General features: G+C 41.3%; 1 protein-coding gene across 1 annotated transcript in view; it reads right to left on the reverse strand.

The window, feature by feature from the left end:
• The window catches only part of SGCD (sarcoglycan delta), a 339,305-nt gene that overhangs the window by 175,260 nt on the left and 146,025 nt on the right, over nucleotides 1–18,020 (reverse strand). Inside the window, exon 3 of the mRNA XM_054568124.1 lies at nucleotides 6,614–6,715. Within this exon, the coding sequence (XP_054424099.1) occupies nucleotides 6,614–6,715 (102 nt within the window). The remainder of the gene's footprint in view (nucleotides 1–6,613; nucleotides 6,716–18,020) is intronic.

Here is an 18,020-nt window from a genome sequence, read left to right on the forward strand (position 1 = left end):
GTACTACATACAGTGTCACGAGACACTTAATTAACATGTACACAGCATGTGGATGTGGAGGACCACTGAAACCCTGGATTTTAGTTCTGACTTTGGCTGGGTATAACTTGGGTAAGTCCTATCTGCTTTCTGCGCCTTTGGGCCCCATATGGTGAATGAAGTGACCGACCTAACTGCACTCCTGGGGGCTTTCAACTCCACCCCTCACACTGTCATCGTCGTCGTCGTCGTCATCATCATCACGAGGGGTGACAGCAAGGGTCAGCATTTCTGGAACACTCAGTTCATCTCAACTTCTGTATGAAGCATGTAACAAACATGATCTCCCTTATTTACAACCACTCATGACGCAGGCATTAGTATCGCCCCAGTTGCCTGGGTATGAAAACAAGGACTTGCCAAGTTAGAAAATGGCTCAAAGATCACACATCTGTCAAACAGTGCCGGCTGCCATCCGAGACCAACAATACAGCACATGAGCTTCACCACGGACTCACGGCGCCCCTTGGTAGGAGGCAACTTCTAAGAGTCCCATTTAGATATGATTTCATAATTCTATGAACAGCTTTTGGTAGCTAGAAATTCTTAAAATATGTGAGTTTTTATAGAGTAAGATTTTTTGATGACATATAAAAGGCCCTTAAACCTTTTATAATAATTTCCCACTTTTTCTCTTAATTTTTTAAATCCTTCCTCCAACTTCTTTTTCTACCTCCTCCTCTCCTGAAGTTCTAAATATAACAATGGGCGAGGATCCTATACTCCAAGTATAGTCTGAAGTGTGGATACAAATCCACTGTGAAACTTTCCCATGGCTACAGGCCTAGTACACAATGTGCCATAAATGCTACTTTCCTTTCCCTTATCACTTTACATCAAATTATGGAAAAGCACCATCTAGTTCTAGCATAACAGGAGGTAAGGTAAGAAGCCTCTCTGAATTAAGTAGGAGTCTGTCACTTTTGTCCAAAGTAACACTTTGTGATTAAAGTTCTCCTTAGTTTTCCTTCATTCAATCTATCCACCAGTAGCTCCTGCCAAAAACATGTACTTGTATTTAGCAATTAAAAAGATGCCAAGTTATACACTGAAATGGGGATTTAAACACGTAATTTTTTGGCATTATATTCCTTACCTTTACAAACGTCTGTATTATATTCAGGTGGTAGTTCTAGGGACAGGCTGTTTTTTGGATGAGATGATGGAATAGTTTATTTAGTGTGTCTTTTTCAATCTATTTTCTGAGCAGGATGACACTTTACCACTTAAAAGTTATGCATCCACGTGCTAAAGCTAGAAAGTCCTGGGGCTTTCCTCCTATTCCCAGAAGGAAGTTTTTATAGAGATGAACATTTTCTTAACAATTTATCTTCCAAAGTGATTACTATCACACTAATCAATTTGTAGTGACTTTACCAGGGTTGCAACCTTCAATAATGAAACTGGATACAGTATTGAACATTGTGTAGATTGCTTACCCAACCTCAATTCCTCTCAGATCAATGAAACACAGAACCAAAATGAAGTCAGGTGCTGCATCATTAGTCACCCTCCGTAGGAGGGCTGAGTAATCTTGTTCAGCTGGACACTGTGGAAACCAGGAGGCGTCCCACACAACAGAAGCAGCTATGGTCTGTGGGGAAATGATACTGCAGGTCATTCTAAAGAGAAGAGTCTTCAGGTGCGTTGGAGAAAACCAGTAAGCTGAAGATGCCAGATGGGGAAGGGAAAGCTGCTACATGTGAGGTTCACGTGAGCATCACGTGAGGTTATGATCAGTAAGTATGGCAAATTCTATTGACTGCCTGTCCATCAGTCATTCCCAAGATTTTCTTTGCTCTCAGGACCCCAGTTTTGTCCAGCTGGCAACTGTCTCTGTGCTCGAGGGAAGGGGAGCCCTGTGTACTAAGTCACCAGCTCCTAGTGTTACTCTTGCCTTTTTGATCCAACATATGTTTTCACCTGCTGTGACAATTCAAAGAGAGACTAATTCTACCTTGGTTGTCATGCCTAATATGTTATTCTACAGTCTCTTTTCTGTGGTCTGATGTCACCCAAGAGAAAAACAGTAAAGGCCTACGCCCTGAGCCACCTTTATCAGTCCTCTCGCTCACCAGCCCAACCAAGACACGGCCCAACTGCAGGCAAAAACTATCTTATTCTTCTTTAAGTTGGATATTAAGTAGATGGTTAAAAAAAGATCTTGACAAAATGACATACAACTTATTCTTAAAATTATTTAGATATGTAAATTGTCTGGTTCTATTTTTTTTTAATTAATTTATTTACTTTTTAAATACATTTGTCTCTGCCTTCCCCCCACCTCTTTCCCTTGCCCCTCCCACCTTCCCTCCCTCAGCTCTTCCCCTTTGGTTTTGTCCATGAGTCCTTGCTATATGTTCCTTGACTTTCCCCTTCCCTTCCCTTTCCCTGCCCCACCCCCTTCCCTCTTGTCTCTGTTGATTTCTTTTCCTTTCAGTGTTGCTGGTCATATTTTCCTTGCTTCTTTGCATTGTGGTTAGGTTCCGCTTATAGGTCTGATTCTATTTATATGAAGTTCTAAGAAATGCAAGAAAATGTAAAGGACAAAAGCAGATCAGTGGTCGCTTGGTGACAGGAGTTAGAGACGCAGGGCGGACGCCACAGGACGAGGCCTGGAAGAACTCTTAGGGGTGACACATTTCTTATCGCGATTTTGGTGGTGGTGTCACAAGTATATACGTAAGTAAATACTTATAAAATTGCACACTTTAAATATGTGTGGCTTATTTTATATCAGTTATACCTCAAAAAACTCTTAAACTTTTAAATATTATTTAGATATAAAAATTTTACTGTTAATATATTATTTGGTGGAAAATAAGCACGGAATAGAATGCAAAGTATGGCTTTGTTAAAAAATATACTCATGGTAGATGGCTGAAAAAATTGAATAAATTGTTAGCAGTGCTTGCAAATGCAAGATAAATTTAAGGGATGCTTTCATTTTTAATAATTCATTACTCAATTCCACAAATATCTACTGAGCACATACTATGTGTATGGACTTAGCAATAGAACTGGGGAATGTAGTCGGGAAAATCCAGACAATCTCTTGCTCTTCCAAATTTATATTCTTAAGCAAATAAGAATACAAATGATGACAGTAACAAGGGGGAAAACCAGAGCGGTGTCTATATATGGCTGCTATGCTCAATGGATTGATTGGGGGCGGGGGGCTTTGTAAAATGGTGATATTTGAACTGAATTCAGGCTGACCCGAGGAGCCTTGCATGAAAGTCTCTAGCGAGAATTTTCTTTTTTATTCTAGGTGCAACGGAAAGCTGATGGAGAACACTTTGCAAAGGGGTGGAATGACTTGACATTTTGAAGAGACAACTTTGGCTGCAATTTGGATTACGACGCTGAGTAAACGGCAGCAGAGAGAGGGGAGGCTACGGCACTGATACAGGCAAAAGAGACGGTGGCTTGAAATGGGAGTGGCATAGAATGGAGAACGTGTTTCAGGTACAGCGCACATGACTTACTGAAAGATATTATTGTCTACGCATTTCTGTATGCAAATATAATATCTTCAGCTGGATGATATTTATTTTGTCATAAGAAACATGTAAGTCTAAAAAGCTTTATTTATTTACTATATTTTCCAAAAGGAAAAAAAGGAAAAACAGTGAATTTTAATACTTTATTTTCTTTAAATGGATATTTGAAAGCACTGAATTTAACCCCTTGATTTTTCAATATTAAAGGGACGTTTTTGAAATTATCATTACTTTTTAATCGTCCAATCAAGTGTGTCTTTGTGTTGAGGTCAAACGATTCTTCATTTCCTGAAAGACTGGCTGAAATACTTGCTATAAGTTCCATTCCTGTGTGAGTCTGAGATATACCAGGTGCCCTTTCTCAAGTCTTCTAAAACACATTTCTCAATTCCTTAATAGGAATCTAATTCTATACCAAGGAAACATTTCAGGATATTTTACTTAACACATACCAACTATTCTATCTATGATTTTAAAATCTACTCTTGAGTACACATACAATCTACCAGACCATTTATATAATTACAGAAATACCACTAATATAGGTTAGAGAGATTGGCAAACTAGAGTCTGCAGCCTGTTTTTGTGTCCCTTGAGAGAATATGGGTTTTTAGTTTTTGGGTTTTTTTTAAACATGTTTATAGAATTGTATAAAAGGGGGAAAAAAACCCTAAAATATTTCCTTCTGGCCAATGCCATCAGAGAAAAATGGCCAGTCCAAACTAGTGAGTTAAGCAAGCTCAAGATAGATGAAATTATTCATCTAAAGTGTAACTAGTAACTCAAACCAATGATTTAACTAACCAACCTGCCAGGATAGGAGAAGTAAAGGCAGATCAAGAGCTAGACCACCAACTTATACCATACACCAAAATAAACTCAAAATAGGTAAAATATTTGTAAGTCATGACACCATAAAATTCCTAGAGGAAAATACAGGCAGTACAATTTCAGATATCCCATGTAGCAATATTTTTGCGGATATATCTCCTAGAACAAGGGAAATAAAGGAAAAAACAAACAAATGGGACTACATCAAATTAAAAATCTTCTGCATGGCCAAAGAAACCATCATCAAAATGAAAAGGGAACCAACCGTATGGGAGAACATATTTGCCAATGATACAGTGGACAAGGGTTTGATCCCCCAAATATATAAAGTACTCATATGACTCAACACCAGGAAGACAAATAATCCAATTAAAAAACGGGCAAAGGACCTGAATAGTCACTTCTCCAAGGAGGACATACAGATGGTCCAGAGACATATGAAAAGATGCTCAGCATCACTAGCCATCAGAGAGATACAGAAACCACAATGAGATATCCTCTCATACCTGTCAGAATGGCCATCATCAATAAATCAACAAACAACAAGTGCTGGCAAGGATGGGGCGAAAAGGGAACCCTAGTGCACCGTTTGTGGGAATGCAGGCTGGTGCAGCCACTATGTAAAACAGTATGGAATTTCTTCAAAAAACTAAAAATGTAACTGCCGTTGACCCAGAGATTTTGCTGCTGGAAATATACTCTTAAGAGTTCCTGATCATCAGTTTGAAAGAACTTATATACCCTTATGCTCATCGCAGCATTATTTACAATAGCCAAGTGCTGGAAACAGCCTCAGTGCCTATCAGTAGATGAGTGGATCAAAAAACTGTCATACATTTACACAATGGAATACTATGAAGCAGAAAGAAAGAAGGAACTCCTACTTTTCATGACAGCATGGATGGAACTGGAGAATATTATGCTAAGTGAAATAAGCCAGTCAGTGAAAGACAAATATCGTATGATCTCAACTATAGGAGGAAGCGAATGAACAAAATAAACTAGTGAACAAAGTAGAACCACACGTATGGAAACATGGAACAGACTGACAGTGACCGGGGGAGGGGGGCAGATAATGGTGGGAAGAGGGGGGAGGGACTAGTTACAAGGCATGTATGAGTGACGCATGGGCATGGACAACGGTGTGGGGACGGACTGGGCGAGTGGGGGCAGGGTGGGCGGGGGAGGGCAAACGGGGAAAAATTGGGACAGCTGTGTTAGAATGACAATAAAAAAATCTTAAAAAAATTTAAAACAACAACAAAAAAGTGCAATGCATATCCCAGGTATTTCTGAAATGCTTAAAACCAATGGTCTCCATTCAATCCGAGGCAGAATCATCACCCGAACCTCCTCATTATGGTTTTAGTCCATTCCTCCTGCTAGGATGTAACTTCCTCAAAGACAGCGGGTACATTTACAATACTCTTGGGACTTTAAGTGTGCAAGCCAGGATGCTATGAGTTTCAGTTAAAATTTATATTCATTCTGCAGAAACACCAACTGGCACTTTTTGATGATTTTTAACATCATGGCTTCCTCTCTTTTACTAGATTCACGAGGAAATACATTTATTGGCAATTCAGCAGTTGCACACAGTTTAATACAACTCAGTAGTTTAGATAATATTCAGTTTAAAATTCCCCACTGCATCAAGTTGTCCAATTTCATTAATTTCCCCAACCACTGCACACGATGCAAATGATGCTTTGGGGAGCTTTCCTGATACTCTGCTTCCAGGTGGACCCGAATCAATCCAGGCAAAGCAAATGAATTAATAATCCCCTCCAACCAGCAAAGTCCACCACCCACCAAAAACGAAAATAAACACCAAAGAAACAAAAACATACCCAAAACCCCTCTCATAAACGATAATTAATTTTGTTAATATTGGGTAATAAAAGCAAGTATCTAGGAATCACTATCATGGCAAAAGAGAAGAAATGAGAGAAAAAACTTAGGAATAAGACGGTGCTTAACAGAAAAGCTTCAGAATTACATTACCGAGTGGAAATCCTTGTCCTCCTACTTCACAACTATGTGGCTTTGGCCATACTTCCTTTCTGAACCTCCATTCTTTAATTGAACTGTTATTACACTCAGGACTTTGGGTTTGAATCCAACATGTTACCTGTATCATCGACCCCATGCCACCTTTTATGCTCATCTGATGGTGAGACAGATGTCCCCCGGCCTACATTCCAGAGGAGCAATCATTCCTTCTCTCCGCAGAGACTTACCGGTTGGGACTGGATTTCTTTGGCGTAGAGAGGTTGCAAGAATTCTGAGTCTCCTTCTAGCTTTAGGCCTTTTTCTGTGATTCTCAAGTTCCCCATTCCATCCTGAAACAGAGGTACAGAGAAAACATGAAAAGTGCAGTTTGTCAAAATTTCAAAACACCTCCAGTTTTCAAATATTGCCTTTTTTTTTTTTTTCCAGAGAGTAGAATGAGTGGGTAGGGGTTCAAACAAATACACAGATTAGTAGGAGGCACTGTTCAATGCAATTACGCATACTGCCCTCTTTGCTTACTTCTTCTAAGGAAATTCTATCCCAAGCAATCTGTAACGACCCTTCGAGTTGTTCTCGTGCCCCAGATGAAGGAGGCCCATTGGCCAGGCAGTGCAGAGAGAATGAAGGCAGGGGGTGAGCGGGAACAGAGGAAAGGATGACTCCCCGAGTTAAAGCAACAGATCCTTTTTCCCGAAACCCCATGCAGCAGTCGCAAACTGGCAGTCTGCTGGACAAATCCAGCCCTTGGACATGGCATGTGTGGCTTACAACATATTTAAGAAGTCAGAGCAATTACTGATAATTTTACTAATAGTTTATTATAGAAATATTAAAGTATATACCAAAGTAGAAAGAATAAGAAGCAAACATTTATGTACCTATCAATCTTCAACTAGTATCAGTTTACATTTATTGTTATCTATTACACCTACCACACTACCCCTCCTTTGTTTAAAGTTAACCATAATACTACTACCACACTGAAGAAAAAAGTAATTCCTTAGTACAATCAAATATCCAATGTCAGTGTTTGGATTTCATTAATATTTATCTCATTATTTTACTTATTTGAATCAAGTTCTACACTGCAATTGGTTGACACATAAAATACTAGGTCATTTCCTAAAATCTCCTAAGTTAGTTTCTCTCCCATAAATAAACACACATACGCACACACACGATTTGATAAACAGAACAAAGCACTTTTCTAACAGCACTGCCTGAAGTTTAGATATTGCCGTAATTTCATATAATGTGTTCCTTTGCACCCCATATTTCCTGTAAATTGGTAGTTATATCAAGGGGCTTGATCAGATTCAGACTCAGTTTTCTAGAAAGAATACATCCTGGGAAAGAGAATATATTAGTTTTTTATTGCTACTATCAGAAATAATCACAAACTCAGTGGCTTAAGACAACACAAATGTAACATCTCACAGTTCTGTATGTTAGACATCTGACCCACCACTCAAAAGACGAGTCAAGGTGTCAGCAAGCTGCTGCATTTCTCTCTGTAACCTCTAAGGGAGACTTTATTTCTCAACTTTTTCTAGCTCCTCAAGGCTGGCCACATGCTCGGGCTTGTGGCCCCTCCACCTTCAAAGTTGGCAATAGTTGGTGGAGTCTTTCTCATATCCAGGCTCTCTGACATGTCTTCTGCCTCCCTCATCCACACTTGGATAAGCCAGGATAATCTTCCTATTTTAAGATCACCTTATTAGCAAATATAATTTCACCTGTAACTTAATCCCCCCCATCACGTTATGTATCTTTACATGGGTTCTGAGATTAGAATACTGACATCTTCGAAGCAGAGGGTGTTTTTCTGGCTATCACATGTGGTACTGCTCTACCAAGAAGCACATGATGTTCTTGCTACATTGTCATCAGTCATTGGTGATCTTTGCCCAGGGGATCCATTACCTCACTAGAGAGTTAAAATTGGTTATCAGGTAATGCCATTGTTTCTTCTGAATTCGTTAGCTGGGATGTTCTATCAAGGGAAATTGCATGTCATCAGCTACATGTTTACCCTAGATGCTTGATTTTCCCCCCTTTATTTATTGACCTTCAAAATACTGAATCGGTTATCTAATATCCTCCAAGGATGACTGAGATTTTTATTTTTACTTATTTTTTAAAAAAATTTTTATGTACTGATGGGGGCGGGGGGAGAGACAGACAGATGGCCAGACACATCAATTTGTTGTTCCACTTACTGATGCATTCATTGATTGATTCTTGTATGTGTCCTGACCGGAGATTGAACCTGCAACCTTAGCGTATTGGGATGACATTCTAACCAACTGATCTACCCAGCCAAGGTGAGATTTTTATTTTTTAAATATCACTATGATTTTCTTTTTCTTTTTCCTATGCTCCAAGTGCCCTTCTTTCATCTCTGTAACTTGTTCCTTCTTTCTCGGTGACTTTCTAAGTAAACTTTCGCTTGTAAAAAACATAAACAAACAAGTAAATAAATAAAATAAGTATCACTATGAACATTTTGATTTGTTTCACTCCAGAACTACTTTTTAATCCCTACTGATGGTCTCACTGTCTGCCCTGTTCTTTCTCAGTGGCGGGTCTCTTCAAGTTGACTCCTAAGTCCTTCTAATATGACCTGGCAGTCTTTAATGGCCCATAGTTTCTGGTATGACAAGATATTCCAGGGTTATCTTATGTATGTGCTGCCCCAGGCCTGGAAGCAGCCACTTCTAACAAAAGTCCTGGTTCAGTTTGGTGGGAACTGGTATTTAGAGGTGATAAGCTGGGAACTTTGGGTGCTCACTGCTATGGAATTGACCCTTGTTTCTGTGGAAAAAGCTAGAAAATAAGTTATGTTTTTAAATAGAAGCACCAGGAGTGCACACAAGACTTCAGTTCAAATTCAGGACTTGAAGGTTTCCATTTAACCTCATGGACCCGATAATGCTGTTACCTTTATTTCATACTAAAAATCCATGTTCTCGGTAACATTACCTTGATCACTCAGTTGATTTAACCCACGATACACACAGAAGAGTTTCAGAACACAAATGCCACTACCACAGTAACAATGTGATTAGGAAAAACAGTTTACAATTTGTTTTTTTTAAAAAAATACTAAAAGTGTATCGTACTAGGAAAGCACAGACTTCTGGGTTTCAAAGCCGCTTGCAAGAGCTCTGTGTGGTCATTCCGCCAACCTGCTGTCCACAGAGGTTCATTTCTTCATGACTGATTTTTAAAAAAAACCTAATTTTGTTTTATGGATTTGTGAAGTATTTATACAGCATAACAGTCAAATCTACAAAACAAGACATGTTCAAAGAAGTGCAGTACCTTTCCTTGTCCCTCCACACGTTTCCTCTCTGTGTCCCGGTTCTCTAGAGAAAAGGGACCAACAGGATGTGTGTGTAGATGTACACACATGCGTGAAACACACACACGCTCATTTATTTCAAGGAACTGGCTTCTGCAATTATGGAGGCTGACGAGTCCTAAAATCCACAGAGCCGTCTGGAGACTCGTTCCAAGAAAGTAAACCATCCCCCCGCCACACGCGCACGCGCGCACTTTTAAAAAACGTATTCCTCCATTTTCCCCATAATAGGAGGAAACTGAACGACTCAGATGAAAACATCCAGGTTTTCAGGCTCTCGGAGAGGCTGGACTCCCGGCAAGCCCAGGCCTGCCTGCTCCCCTCCGCAGGGGGCGCAGCCGCCGCTCTGCCGGAGCCGCGCTCCCCGGTCCAGCACGGCGCCCACCCAGCCCGTCCCGCCTGCGCGGCCCAGACCCCGGCAGTGTCTCCCTGGAGCCTGCCCGGCACTGCCACGGGCCCTGTACCTCAGTACCGGCAGCACGGACACCACGGGGGGCCGGGGCGGGCGGTGCATGGCCACGCGGAGAACGGGCGCTTCCCCTTCCCTCCTTTAAAACTGCGCTTGAGCCTGCGGATGAGAACACATCTTTCAGGGCGATACTGTCTTTCCACGGGTAGCCCGCCAGCTGCATGTTTCTGTTTTTGGTGCTTGAGGGGACAGCTCTGCCAAGAGGGCCCCAGACTGGCGTTCAAACCCAGCGCGGGGGGCAGCAGGCTGAAGCGCACGTTCAGGTCACACCAGCAGCAGGTGGAATCCACAACGAAAAGGAAAAAAATGAACAGCAAATATCCACCCAAATATTTCTCCTTCCCCTCTTACAGTACATGCGCAGATCCTCCATCTTCAGCATTTATCAACGACTAAGTGCCAGTTACTATACTCTGTGTTTTTCATACTTCATATCATTTTCTTCATTATACTAAAAACTACCACGTTACTTCTTGAATTTAATCATAGGGAAAAATTACGTAAGTGTGAAAGTATTTGGCTATAGAGTTGTCAGATACAAAAAACAAAAATGTAGACACTGTCTAAAAGTTTCATGTTAAAAGGGTAATTCAATGTTATAATAGAATACTATGTAGCTCTTCCAAAGAAATATTTAAGAACATAGGAAAATATTTATAATCCATCATTAAAAATACCGAAGAAAATGTTAATATCGAATATCTTTGTATGCTCAGGATATGAGTGCTTTCTATTTTCTTTTTGCTTATCTGCAATTTCTAATTTTCTATAAACACCAACTGTAATTTTAAAACTCCTTAAATTATTAAAAATGAAGTCCTCATCACTGATTTTCAAAACCAACATTTATCAAGAATCTGCACTCTAACATGAAGTGCTGTATACATAATCTCATGTCATCCTTTCAAAGACAAGATACGCATTAATTTTCTTATTTTACATGTGAGAAAATTTATTGCCAAGTAACTTGCACAAAATCACATAGCTAATTAATGACAGAATCCGGAATCTGAACCCAAGTCTTTCCACTTTCCTTTCAGGATATATACTCTCAGTCATTAATTTCACCTGCTTGAATGTATGCAAAAGTCATGTCTTTTAAGTGATCTGCTAGTTTTCTTAATGCCTGTTTGGTTTTCACTTATTTAGTGAGTGTACTCAGCAACAGCAGAGAGGGCCACTTCAATCCTAAGACTAACGCCATCCACTCTTACAGTGAAATACTTTTATTCCACTTTCCCAGGGTCTAGAGGCTCCTTAATACAACCTGGCTGCCTCCTACGCCCAGGAACATGGGCAGAATGAACCCTCTGCTGTTTCTGGAGAGCCTACTCTGTGCATACAGTGGTGCCTTGGTGCTGGTGGGAGATCGGTCACAGAACCCCTCCCGTCCATGGATACCAAAATCCATGCTGAAATTTCTTGTGTAAAATGGAGTAGTATTTGCATATAACTTATGCTCATCCTCCTAGATTCTTTAAATTACCTCTAGATTTCCTATAATACTTGATACAATGTAAATGCCATGTAAATAGTTGTTACACTCTATTGCTTAGGGAATAATGACAGGAAAAAGTCTGTAATGTTCAGTCAGATGCAATATTGGTAAGTCTAACTACGTACATGTCGGCAACAATTTACCATTTTTTTTGCATATTTTCGATCCATGGATTGTTGAATCTGCAGATGCAGAACCTGTGGATATGGAAGGCCACCTGGAATTGTGCGCTGTGAGCCACAGAGAGTCACAAAACAGAAAGTCCCTCTTAGTTCTGTCCTTCTGAGGATGTTTGTATCACAGGTGGCACATAGGCCAAAGAAGAATAGTAAAGGAGGTACCAGAATGATTAAATTTGAGAAACACTCATGTAATACAACAGTCAAATAACTCCTCCACAATAGAAATTTAACTTTTGCTTAACTGGATGTGTTAGAAAAGTCACTGCACACTGGACAAATCTCTATCTTTTCTTTCATCTATAGTTTTTTGTCCTATTCTTGGGCATCATCATCTCATTTTTTCCAGTCTCCTTCCCAGTCCTCAGTTCCCCCAACGGTATGTGGTGACAAAGGCCCATCAGTGTGAATTTTTATTAATGGCCTCTTTTTCCAAAATATAATACAAAGCAGATTAGAGTAGCCAACTGATGTTCCCATATTAGAGTCTCTTTTGTAGCTTTGCAACAATCAGACTGGATTTGATACACATCAAAACTGCTTGAGAATCGTCTCATTAAACCATTTGACCTTTAACCGCCTAAGAAGCCTTAGGTATTACTACGGTAAGGGCTTTGGGCCAACTGCGAAGCAAAACTGCCCTCCTAGTAAGACGCATTTAGAAGATCCACGGTTATTTCCAAAGCAATTAGGAAAAACAAGACCATCTTCCCCTTCCGCTGATGGTAACACTTCAATTATGTAGAAGGCAAGCATGACACTTCTGGCAGCTGGAGAGCTGGACCGGGACTGCGCCGGCTCTGTCCTGTGGGCGGTCCCAAGGCCTGTGAGATGCACCTGGAACAGGAGCCGGAGGCCGTGATCCCACCGTCACCTCGGTGAGGGCAGGGAGTCTGCTGCCCTGCGCACTGTAGTATCATTGTCGGTGCCTACCCCCGCGCCTGGCACATGCGGATTCGCACAAATACACAGGCAAGTCACGCTGTTTTCCCAGTATAGTTTAGGGTGGCCCCCTGTAAGCTCTTTTTGGGGGAGACAGGGCTGAGGGGCAAGGGCAGAAGGGTAAAAAATGGAGACGCTCTCTCTGGGCTAGACCAAGAATTATGGCATTTGCTCTTAATTCTTTTCTTTGTTCAGATCGGCTGGTTGAGTGTTTCGAATGGACAGTTTTCTATAAGGTGAGTCCAGAATAAATGAAGTGATTTCAGAATGGCAGGACAATACACTGAATATCGTATCCCTCTTTGTATCACTCATGCCAGCTCCTGGCCCTTTCATACCACGTCAAACAGCTTCCCAGGCTTTGTAATTATGGGGCTTAGAGCTTTTGAGAGCAAAAAGCAGAAGTCACCTGAATGCAGCGGGGTTCTTACCTGCAGTAAAGGTAATGCTCATTGAATGGATTGTGCCAGGTGTGCTGGGAAGGGAGGCAAGAGACAGGAGGAGATATTTTCCAACTGAGGGCTGGACAAGAGGTCTGTGATTCCTCTGAGTTCTAGAGACCACTGTCCCACCAGTGTCCCCAGCAGGGGCTAGGACCTCGGAGGGAAATGGGCTGCTGACTCTCCAAAGTTTCCCTTCGCCAGGAATGGCAGAGAGGTCTCTTTCCCAGACGTAATGGGACCACGTGGACTCTCAGCCACTGCCAATGAAAGGCAGTGACTGGTGTCCCCCGGAGCCTTCCCACAGGTACTGAGCAAAACACTGGGACATCCTGAAAACCTGGAGGATGTGGAATGCCCCGCTGGGGCCTGGGGCTGGGAGTTAGTTTTACATTGATTTAAAGAAAGCATTATTTCTTGCTGCTCTGATTTTCCTGCTGCATCAGCATGAAACAGGTTTTTAATTCCATCAGCACATTTGCAAGCTCGAAGAAATGCCAAGTCCTATTTTAGTAAGCTCTCTCTTGCCGGAGCAGTTTTAATGGCAGGCATTACTTAGTTCTGATTAAAGAGAGGAACAATTTTATCTATACACAGGTTGTTGTAGAAGGTAAGCTTCATGAGGGGGAGGGTTGGTGTTTGCTGTAGTTGCTCTTCCTAAAACTTTGCTTGGCTCATAGTATGCCAACAGCAGATACTTGGTTAAGGGACAGAACTTCTTCATTCTAAGTGGCTGCATTTTGAAAGGTATTGTGAGAATTATAAAATGATAACACCTAGGCCTATCCCTCGGGTAGATTCCAATACTTAGAGCATGCATTCTCACCTAGCGTGCTACAGCCCCCGACAGGCAAGCACCGGTGACTGGGGCGATGTGAAAAGGAAAATACATCTGTACTCACCTTACGTATAAAGCACAAGTGTGCCTGTGAACAGAGTACATACACGGTGTGTCTGTAGTACTAAAATTTCATGGGATGTGGACCAATTATGATAAAAAATGTTGAAAAATGCTTGCAGGAGAGGGGGAGGCAATAATTGTAAAAAGTTGAGACACCGTGCACCAGAGTGTTTGAGATTTTGACCTGGCTCCAACTTTCCTCCCTTTAATGTGTAAGTAAGTGGTCATTTCTGCTGGTCAAGAGTTGAGCCATTTTCTCTCTAGCTCCTCAGCCTATGGGGTGGGACGGGACGGGACGGGACGGGACGGGACGGGACGGAAGCTGCACAGGTAAAGGGCAAACTTCTGAGTGCGACACTTAACACACTCATCTGGCCACTGCCTTTGTCCCCAGCCTTCTCGCCAGTCTCCCTTCACGGTGTCACAAAATACGCGAGCCATTTCCCCAAACCTTTTCCTTTCAGGTCTTTGTCAGTGCGCCTCCTTTGGCCAGTCGTGCTCTCCCCAACTCTTCTACCCCCCCCACCCCAGTCCTGTGGTTCTGGTTACATTCTTTTCTGCATCTGAGGTCCTACTCTGCGGTCCCCTCATGGTCTGTGTGTATCACTGTCAAAGCACTGTCACATGGCACTGTGACGGTCCCTTCCCATCTGCGTCCTTCCTCGTTACACTTCCAGTCCTAGAAATGAGAGCTGCTGTGTCACCCATTATTCAACCTTTGGGCCCTGCAAGCATTGTCTCTATGCCTAAATGTGTGACTGTAAAGAGCAAAAAAGAAATAAGCTAAACTAGAGATTGTTCAGAAAGTGTGTATCAATGCAAATTTAAAACACTAATAATCAAAGCTACCATTTCCACATGCATGAAAGAGAGCACTTCATCGACATTATCGCCATCAATCCACATTATAACTCGAGAGGGCAGGTACCATCAGCTCCCTCTCATACTTGAAAAAACTGATGCTCAGACCCCCCGAGAGCCTAACTCCGAAACCCAAGTCCTTTATCACCACAATCTATGCTGCACTGTTATGCTCTGACCGGGTGCACAGCCCACGCTGAACGCTAGATGAGGAGGCCTGAAGATAAGAGCCCCTCCCTTCTAGGGGCTGCTAGTCTAAAGGAGACAAGGCACGGGAAACACACGTGATGCCAGGGATGTGGAGACACAGGAACTTTCTCGTGGGTGGGTATTCAACATGGTGCGGGCGCTCTGAAAAAGGCCTTGACTTATAAAAATTTAAATGCCAAACATTCAAAGACGACTTAATATCCATCTTTCACAAACTCTTCCCCTCAAACCTCCCATATCCAGCAGTTCACGCTTAGACACCTGTCCAAGAGAAATAAAAACCTCTATTTACACAAAGTCTTGCACATAAATGTCCACAGCAGTAAAGTCCAAAATAGCCAAAAAGCAGAATTTGTGGGGGTGGGGAGCAATCCAAGGTGGTATAGACACAGGGGTGTCCAACCCACGGCCTGCGGGCTGCATGCGGCCCAGGATGGCTAGGAATGCGGTTCAACACAAAACCGTAAGTTTACTTAAAACCTTTTTTTTGCTCATCAGTTTTCATTAGTGTTTGTATATTTAATGTGTAGCCCAAGACGACAATTCTTCTGCCAGTGTGGCCCACAGGCGCCACAAGGTGGGACACCTGGGGAAAGACCTGCGACTCACCTGCTCCCACAGGCACAGAGAGTCTATGGCCACGCATGGGTCATTTCCCCCGGAAAGGGTCTGAAAACTACATGCACTTCTCCTTCTCGACAAAAGATGGAAGGAGCACTCTGAGACGGGAAGGAGAGCCAGGGGCACGCTCTTGCCCAAGTCACACCCCCGCCCCTGCTGGTGGAGGAACACAGTGTGGGTCTCGCTGGCCTGGGGCTTCTCCCAGAGGACGTAAAATGGGGAAAGGACGGTCTCTTCAATAAATGGTACTGGAAAAACTGGAAATCTACCTGTAAAATAATGAAGCTGGAGCACTCTCTTACGCGATACACAAATGGACTGAAGACATGAATGAAAGATCTGAAACCATAAAATTCCTAAACTAAAACATAGGCAGTAAGCTCCTCAACACTGGTCTTCGCAATGTTTTATTGCATTTGACTCCAAAGGCAAAGGCAACAAAAGCAAAAATGAACAAATGGGACTATATCAAACTGAAAAGCTTCTGCACAGCAAAGGAAACTGTCAACAAAATAAAAGCACAACATTCTGAATGGGAGAAGATATTTGCAAATCATATATCTGATAATGGGTTAATATCCAAAATATATAAAGGAGTCATACAATTCAATAACAAAAGTAAACAATTCAATTGAAAAATGAGCAGAGGATCTGAACATTTTTCCAAAGAAGATATACATATGGTCAACAGGTACATGAGAAAGTGCTCAGCTTCACTAATCATCATGGAAACACAAATCAAAACCACAATAAGATATCACCTGACACCTGTCAGAATGTCTATTATCAAAAAGACAAGAAATAGTAAGTGTTGGCAAGGATGCATAGAAAAGGAACTATGGGTGGAAATGTAAACTGGTACAGCCACTATGGAAAACTGTACGGAGTTTCTTTAAAAAAGTTAAAAATAAAACAACGACATGATCCAACAACTCTACTTCTGGTTATCCAAGGAAAATGAAACACTAAATTGAAAACACTAAATTGAAAAGATATATACACCCTTATGTGAAAAATTATTTAAAATAATGAAGGTATGCTACTTGTCTACCAATGGATGAATGGATAAATTCATCACATATATATATGTGTGTGTGTATATGTATATATATTAATTTATCCATTCATGTACATATGAATGGATATGTACATGTACATATCCATACATATGTATATATGCATATATATATACATATATGTGTGTGTGTGTGTATATATATATATGGTGGAATACCACCCAGCCACAAAAAAGGATAAAATCTTGCTGTTTTGAATATACGGATGGACCTGGAGGGTATTCTGCTAAGTGAAATAAGTCAGACAGGGAAAGACAAATGCCACATAAATTCACTTCTATGCAGAATCTAACAAACAAAACAAACCAGACTCAAAGATACAGAGAACAGACTGGTGGTTGCCAGAATAAAATGGGTCAAGGATATCAAGAGGTACAAACTTCCAGATATAAAATTAATAAATCATAGGAATATAATGTACAACGTGGAGAATGTGGTCAATAAAGTGTGTTAACTGTGTGGTAACAGTAAGTAGACTTATTCTGGTAATCATTGACCAATGTATACACATGCTGAACCACTGCATTCTCTACCTGAAACTAATATAATATTGTATGTCAATCATACTTCAATAAAAACATAGGAACAACCCAAACTTCAACTGACATCTAAAATAGTCTTTATTTGTGCAATGGAGTACCACTTAGCAATACAAGGAAAATGAAATGCTGAAACATGCTACAACATAGACAAACCTCAAAAACGTTACACTAAGTGAAAGAATCCAGACATGGAAGACAATTCATTGCATGATTTTGTAAGTGGCTCAAGGAATTTCATTGAGGTGACATTGGATTGTGGCGATAGTTGTCTACCTCAATAAATTTCTCAAAATCACTGAAATCTAGGCTGGCAAGGGTAAAGCTTATCGTATGTGATTTTAACCTTAACAAGGTTGTTTTTTAAAAAAGAGTAAGAGGCATGTGATGATGTTTATAGAAAAGAGGAATCCAGTTCAGGAGACATGTTATGTACCTTGGAATTCCCAAAATCAGTACAGAGAGCTGGTTCAGAGACGTATGCTGGAGGGGGGCGGGAGGCCGCAGGCTCCTGAGGGAGGGGCTGGTGAGAGA

The sequence above is a fragment of the Pteronotus mesoamericanus genome, unplaced genomic scaffold (genome assembly GCF_021234165.1).
Source record: "Pteronotus mesoamericanus isolate MK-2021 breed Mesoamerican mustached bat unplaced genomic scaffold, CSHL_Meso_final contig_2, whole genome shotgun sequence".
Taxonomy (NCBI): Eukaryota; Metazoa; Chordata; class Mammalia; order Chiroptera; family Mormoopidae; genus Pteronotus; species Pteronotus mesoamericanus.